The following is an 8,252-nucleotide window of genomic DNA, read 5'->3' on the forward strand; positions in this document are numbered from 1 at the left end:
ATTGCTTTTTTAATGTGAATATTGTTAATGCAATATGAAACACTAAAGAAATATTTTATAACATTTAAAGGTAGATACACACATTAGATACATACACACAAAACCCTCTCCATATTTTATAATAAAGAAAGCCCAAAACTCCTAAGCTGGAAGGAAGCATTTATCCAAAGAAAGAAACAGAAGATTTATAGATACCTTCTTCTAAATTCTCGTAACATATTTATTGCAGATAGGGATGAAGTCGTTTAAGCTTAGCTTTTCTTGACAAACCAATTCTGATTGGTCGACTGCATGTCTTAACAGGTAGTACTCTTGAAATTCCATATGAAAAGTTGCCACCTAAAAGTATAAGACGATAAAAGTACATAAGGGAGTAAAAATCACTCATAGTTTCTATGCTTAAAAATTTTTACTAACTTCTAATCATGATACTAGCAACATTTACTGAGTCACTGAGCTAAGTGCTTTGAATGCATTACTTTACTTACTCCAATCTCCATTTTTTAAAAGTGGAAAACTCAGCACAAAAAATTTAAGTAACTTGCCAAACATACAATAAAATAGCAGCTAAATAAAATCAGCGTTCCAGTCAGGAAATCTGACTTAACAACAACAAAAAAAAACTATATAGGTTTTAAAGTTAACCTGATGTAGTGGTTGTAAAGACCATGTTGTTTTTCTATTAGAAGTTACTAGACTATACTGTTAATAATTACATTTGGCTTCGAATAGAGATTATTATCAATAATAGAGCACAAGTGTATTTCATCTGTTATGTATCAATGGAGGGCTCTAATTTTGAAGTTTTTATTTAACATCACACTAACATTTTCTAAAAAATTCAAAACATTTCATGGAGGTATATATGTTACTAAATCAGTTAACCAAACAAGTAGAATCAATTACTCTTGATAATGAGTACCTCTCATTAACAAAATACCTCTTACTTTGAGTACTTTTTAAAAAATAAACAGTAGGGTACATATGTAAAGCTAAAAATGTATCAAGCTTTAATGAATTAGTGTGACCTTAACATAACAGCACATTATGCTAAAAACAGTGTAATCAACCTAACGTTAAATATGATTAAAGGTAAACAGCATGATTTCTACTAAGCTGAATCAAATAGAATCTGTGTATCTATGTAAACAATAATGAAATAAAATACAAAATTTAGCTATATGTAAATAGAGAGAAAACACAAAAATAGTTATAAATCAGTTTATGATATTTTATTCAACATTAAAATTATAAAGTTAATTATAAAAATAAGAGGAAAAATGTATTGCTAGATTTTTTCATTTTTTTAAATGAAAAAGGATGGTCTAAAATAAAATTGTTGGACCATGTCTGATGCACTAGATTTGGTTATAAATTAGGTAATTTCAGCAATTTATGCTAAGTGTACTTCTTTATTATGAAGTTATTGTTTCAGAAAAAAGCTATGATTAGTCTATTTGATTACTTTTTCAAAGTATAGCTTTCCTCTTTCACATTCTAATACAATAGATACTTCTGGTAATTTTGCAATGGATGGGAAATGGGAAATCACTGAACCAATTTGTATCAACAGCAGGTCTTTTGCAAAGCACATGACCTTAAACAGTCATTAAATTGTGGCTATAAGAATATGCTTCTTTGTCTCCTTGGATTTCCTACCATTTTTTAAAAATAAATAATGATCCCTTTTATTATTGCTATATACTAGATTAACTTACTGCTTTGTATTGTGTAACAATTCTAAACATTCAAGCATAATACCAGAAATTGCTCATTTTAGAAATCAATGAAGTCATGAAGGTTGTTAGTGGTCTTTTAGAAATAATGCCAAGTCAGTTGTTTTCTAAATCCTTGTAACTCAAAGTTCCAGCTCAACTCAAAGTCTAGCAGCATCTCCATCTGCTAGGAGCTTGATAGGAATGCAGAATCTTAGAGCCTACCACACAACAAAATCAGAATCATTTAATAAGACACCCAGGTGATTCATATGTCAGATGAAATAAAAACTCACTTGAGAGCTGTGAGTTTCAGTTTTATCTGGGGACTTACTGTGGACCATACCCCAAGATACAGCCTCTCAGATAGCTCTGAAGAGGTAAGGGAGGAGGTCAGCATATATGTGATTTTGGAGAAGGGGTACCTGCAATCAGACACACATCTTGATAGAAGGTTACTGCTAGTCAGGAGGAACAGATATCTTAGTTAATTATTTTAGTGCTTTTCTAAGTATGGGAAGATGCAAGAAATTGGATTCACACAATTTTCTCCTGAAAATATCTATCTGAAGGCCTGTTCTGCCAGTTTTCCCAGAGCACAGAATGCCTCATTCCTGATCTCTGCCTTGAACTCCTTTCAGGGTGCGCTACAGGTCAGCAAGTGCGGTGGCTAATGACTCAATCCCTGTAGAGTCGGGTGACTAGTGACATTCTTTGGCTGACATATATCCACATTAACATTAGAGAAGTATTGGTGCTAAATGATATATAAAGCACCTGGCACACTGGCTAGCTGGCATTTAACATGCTCAAAGTACTTGCCTTCTCCATACCACAAAGAGAGAAGAGAGAGACAAGGGGAGATAGGATACCCTGGAGATATTAGTAGTAGAAACTTTAATTGGAGGCATCATGATGACAAGTGGGTAGGTATCAATAACATTTCTGTACAATCAGAAGTTTTCCAATACCTTTAAAATCACCCTACATAAGCAGGCACCCACTCTCTCTAGGCAGTTAGTCCATTATTATCCCCACTTCACAGTATCTCCCAACTTTTCCCTTACACTATGGATTTTAACAAGCCTCAGGAAGATCATTCCATTTCTATGCACTTTGAAAGTGGATGCAAGACAACGATCCTAACATAGTATTAAATAACTCTGGCTGACCTCACGTTATTTTTCATATTTCATGACAAGGAGGAACTTTTCCTTGTGAAGCCACAATAGAGTATCATGGGTTCAGATATTTCCAACAAGTGTAACATTTCTTTCCCAATTTAGGCACATACTTTAATCTGCCTCAAATATCCTTTTTATTATCACAATTAACATCATGATGACAATATGGGTTTGTGCTCCCTAATCTTCCTTTATTCTATCAGAGAATATGTTCCTAAACCCAATTTCTTCCTTTCTTCCTGTCCTAGAAGAAACAACCCCTATCCTTTTCAGGCCAATTCCACCATCCCGCTTTTAGTCTTAGAGAGTATTGTTCCTTTAATTATTTCCTTTATTCGTGGGAGAAGAAATTTCCCATGGGCTTTTGATCTTCCAAGGACTTGGATTAATTTTTAAGAGTATTTCATTGTAAACTAAGAAAAGAGGAAATTATGCAATTCTGAAGTGACTGAATAAAAGTACCAGGGACAGCAATTCTACTGATGAGAAGCCAGGAGAAATGCTTTGAGAAATGATGCATGACTGAAGGTATTTTGGTAAATATACTTCACCTACATGATTATTATTTCTAGATCTAGTCTTATTGTGTAATACCAGCAACTTCTGACCAAATGAAAACATAGTTATTCAGAAAATAATTCCCTAATTTTAATCCAACTCTTACCTCACCCCCATTGGTACTACAAGTTAGAACAGGTGTTAGACTTAGTGTGTCTTATTCTGATATTAAACACCTCTTAGGCAAAGGATAAGGTTAGCTGTTTAACTTTTCTTCAGTTTGATTTTTTATAGTAAGCAAAAGTTTAAATGCCATAGTCCTAAATCATGTTAATATATGTAAATGATGCTAATTTCTTTCAAAATCACTACATAAAATGTACATATATAGAGCCTCATAATCTTTCAAGAATAGAAAACAATGGTAATAAATTTATAATTGGGAGTAACATCAACATAAATCCAACTTAGATAAATGCCTTTTTCATTTTTGCTAATTAATGTTACATACATTAGATGTGTATATTAGGTATAGATATATAGATATATGTATATATATCTATATATATACATATAAAACACCTATCTTATCATATAGTTATTGCAATGCATCACTGCAAATATTTAAACAGTTTAGAGTGCATTTTCTAATTACATTCTAAATGATATTTTAATTTTTAGCCAATTTTTAACTATAGGAATTTGCATCAGTAAATTATTAATGTTTACAAAAGTATTAAATCTTTGTATTTATTTGTTAACACCCTAAGTATATCTTCCTCATACTAAAAGTACAAAAATGCAATAATCATCTTAGAAAGTATTATAGAAAATAACTAAAAATCTTACCTCCCTTCAGTAAATAATTAAATTTTTCTTCCTTAAATTCATCAGAGAAAAAAGCTGGTCTTTCAGGTGAAGGTTTTTCACAACCTAAAAATAAAGATCAGTGTGTTATAGCAAAAAGTAACTTTTATATAAAATGTTAATACTATAAAAAAATTACTTTTTCAGGAATATTTCCTCCCATTGGCTCCTAATATTTAGATAAGTAAAACAGGACATTTCAAAGCTCCTTTAAAAAATTTCATCACTTGTTCCCATCAACTTCAGTATATTATTTAATGTTTGAACAACACTTTATAGAAAAATAATAATGCATCAAGAAACATTGTCTTATACCTTATCTTCTTTTTTGCCAAAATTATATATTTGGCCTACACAGAAAAAAAAAAAAGCAGCATTTTCTTTTAACTCAGAAAGTATATTTTAAAACTAATTTCATACCTTCCTTAGAAGTAGAATAGAGTAATTCTTCCTCTGATGTTCTTAGACAGCAATATTCATTAGGAACTTCCTGCTCTCCATTTTTGGGTACTTTTTTCCATTTAAACAAATTTTGGTGTTTTTTACGTGTATTAGGACCTGCTATTGTATCACAGAGCAAAGAAGATGAAGATATTTTGTTTTCTGTACCCATTTTCAAACCTTTCTTAATCTCCGTTTTTACCTCTTCAACATCATTATTTTCTACAAAGTAATTTTCTTGCCCATTGTTGGTTTCCACAGTGCTTAGAATTTCATTTTCCGTACTAATTTCATGAAACATATGAAGTTCTTCAAGTACTAAATCAAATTTACTCTTCATCTCAAAATCGTTTACTATTGTCAGAGCGTCTCTTGATAAACACTTGGCAGATACGTCCTGAAAACATTCATTGTTCCCTACACTCAAATGAGTTTCAAATTGAAGATTAAAACATTCTGAAGAGTCATTCTTTGGATGAAAATGCTTTGAATTAGCTAACTCACTTTCTTGAAATATATTCTCAGATTCATTTCTGTCAGCTACATTATTTCGATTAACATATTTAGTTTCTTCCACACCTACTTTCTTACTCATTAATGAAACTGGTTGCACAAAAAATATGCCTTCCGTTGAATAAAAACTCTTTTTCTCTTCCTTTTCTATCTTAATATCTTCATGAACTTGGCAACTGTTTGTTAAACTTTGTGCTGTGACTTTTACTTCCTCCTTCAAAATTAAGTCATATTTTTTTTCTTCAATTTCACTTATCAAGTCCCCAAAAGTTAGCACCGGAGTTATAGTCGTCAGATGGGTTTGTTCATTGTGTTTTTTGTCATGGCTTGCCTGTATAGCCTGTTGCTTAATATTGAAGAAATCTTCAAATATGCATTTAAAATTAAATCTGTTGATCTTATTATGCTTTTGTTTTCCTTCATAATATAAATCTTGGTTCTGCATACTTATTTCATAAGTTTTTTTATTAATATATTTCTGGATCTGTATAAATTGAGGACAAGACTTAACATGTGTTTTAACAGTTTTAGGACTACAGTGCACCCAGTTTCCCACACTCATGAGTCGTTCAGGACAACTCCTATTCTTGTAACTAATTTCTTTTGTCAAAAAAATTTCATCGATGTCATCAAAGTCCATTAAAAGGGGAATTTTTTCATATGTTTCAAAAATTGGAAAGTGTATGTTTTTAATCGTCATACTGGAGGAACTGATAAGTTTTTTCACTGTAACGTTTTTTGGATAATTCAAATATATTACCCATTTGAAAATGCATCCCTCTTCTAATTTAGAATCATTTTCAATTATTGTTAAAGAGTCAAAGTTATTGAGCAAAGATGTTATGTTGGTTTTCAATATAGTATTTAGAAGGTCTAAAACACTGGTTTGTAAATATATGCTTAAAATATCATTATTTCTATTGACATTCATATTCCTAGTTATTAGATTTTGAACATCAATTTGAGTTTTACACTTCAAAATTCCATACCAGGTTAAGATATTATTATCTTTTTGATTTCCTGAAATACTTTTAAGGAAATAAAAAATTCCTGTAATGAAATTTTCAAAAATACTGCTTAAATGAAAGTCTTTTTGTGTAGTGTAACATCTCAACTGTAGCATATTATCGTTTTCTCCTTTACCTTTTAACCAAAAAATTTTTATTAAAGCTTTTTGACTACCCAGTGTTTCTATCATGAGAGGCTCTGATTTTCCTTCATGTGTTTTCATGACTTCTGTATTGTGATAATTTTCTTTGCTTAAAAGATCTGTTTCTAATAATTGTTGCAAATTCAATATTTCTCCAGTTGTTTTCATATTTTCACATTCAGTTTTGTAACTATCCATAATCCAACAATTTTTCCTATTTTTTCTCAAAATAATGTTACAGTCCCAGCTTTTCAGTTTTTCCGATCTGGTAGACATGTAGCTGTCCAGGCATGTTTCTGCCTCTTCCCAATTTGCATTTTCTAGTTTTATAGTGAAATTCTTTGCAGAGTCCATTGCATCAGACTTGATACTACAGTGATTATAGTAGTGTAAACTGATCAAGTCTTTTTTTCTCGCACGAACACTTTGGTTGCTGAGTGACTGGTGGTTACTTCCATAACATTCAGAAAAAATATTTTCTGCATCCACAGTTTTTTCATCATCCTGTAACTTTTGCTTCTTAACATCAGGTCTATTTTGGGACCAGTGAATGTTTGTGAAATCCCTCACACATGCCTCATTTTTGTCATTTTTCTTCATTATTTCCTTTAAATAGACAGAAGACATTTTGCTATTTAAATCAGTTGGAAACTCAGGGATACTTATCGTGCTGCAATCTCTAAAATAGCTGGGTTTGCCAATTTCCATGCTGGGCTGGGTTTGAGATTTTGATATTTTTAGTGTAGATGCTGAAATGCTATTTTCTTTTTTATTTGATGGCATAACGCTGTCAGCTTTACATCTGCTCTTAATATCATGAAACGTTGATTTGGTTTCCTTGTAAAAGGTAACATCTACAAATGAATTTTCTGCCTGTTTTGTGCAATTATTGCCCTCCTGGCTATTGTCTCTCCCCTGGAGTAAATATGGTTTTCCATCCTCGTTTTTAATTGCCTGTCCATCATGTATAGAGGCGTTGGGCAGCTGACCAGCCTCTGTTCCAGATCTATCACTGCAATGCACACCGAAGGGCTCTCTGTCATACAGCCCTGGTTCACAAGACGTTCTAGAAGCCTTCAAACCAGAATCAAAACTTTGTGAGGGGAGAGACCGCAAACAACTCTTCATCTCAAACCTGCTATTTCGGCATCCCAGATTACACATCTGCCTCTCACCGACAGACTTCTCCACACGCGAGTCTGTGGAGTTATCAAAAATCTCCTTAGCTGAAACCAGGAGCGCCTTGAAGGGTCTGGCCGACGACTCCCAGACTTTCTCCGCCTCAGACAAGCGAGGCACCAAAGGCAGCCTCCACCCCGCCTCAGAAACACCACCGGGCTCCTCAAGACGGGGCCGCTTACTACGGGGTGGTGGGGAATCAGGGTCGTCAGGAGGCGGTAAAGGGGAAGCAGGCTCCCCGAGCTCCACAACCTGAGGCCCGCGCTGCGTGAACGACATGACAGCGATCTGAGGGAATCTGTCAGAGGCTCCGGCCAGACTCGGGTCTCTTAGCAGGCGCAAGGTGGCTCCGCCCCCCCGCGCCCCACCCCCCCGAGCCCGCCTCGGTCACGCCCCTGACACGCCCCTTGAGGCCTGGCCTCGGCCCTAGCCTCAGGGCTAGCCCACCTCGACCACGCCCCGCTCCCGCCCCCATGGCCCAGGCCTAGGCCACGCCCCCAGCCACCGCACTCCCTCGAGTCCCAAGTAGTCGCTCTCCCTCAAAGCACCGAGCGCCTGGGACCGTTACTTTGTCTCTTTTTAGCGCCCTTTGCTATTGCCAGGGTTGTAGGTGATCGAAACTTTGTCTTCCCTCTGGTAGAATTAATGAGAAAAGTCAGAATCTCTTTTTTTTAATTTGTGAACGGAAACAGCTTTATTTTTTTA

General features: G+C 34.4%; 1 protein-coding gene across 1 annotated transcript; it reads right to left on the reverse strand.

The window, feature by feature from the left end:
* Window positions 1-220: 220 nt before the first annotated feature.
* RAD51AP2 (RAD51 associated protein 2) lies at window positions 221-7,826 on the reverse strand. Its single transcript, XM_068564054.1, has 3 exons — window positions 4,685-7,826; window positions 4,247-4,330; window positions 221-339 (listed from the first exon to the last, which is right to left on the reverse strand). Exons 1-3 carry the CDS (start codon window positions 7,824-7,826, stop codon window positions 221-223), a joined length of 3,345 nt encoding a protein of 1,114 aa, XP_068420155.1.
* Window positions 7,827-8,252: the final 426 nt, after the last annotated feature.

This window comes from Eschrichtius robustus, chromosome 15, assembly GCF_028021215.1.
Source record: "Eschrichtius robustus isolate mEscRob2 chromosome 15, mEscRob2.pri, whole genome shotgun sequence".
Classification (NCBI taxonomy): Eukaryota; Metazoa; Chordata; class Mammalia; order Artiodactyla; family Eschrichtiidae; genus Eschrichtius; species Eschrichtius robustus.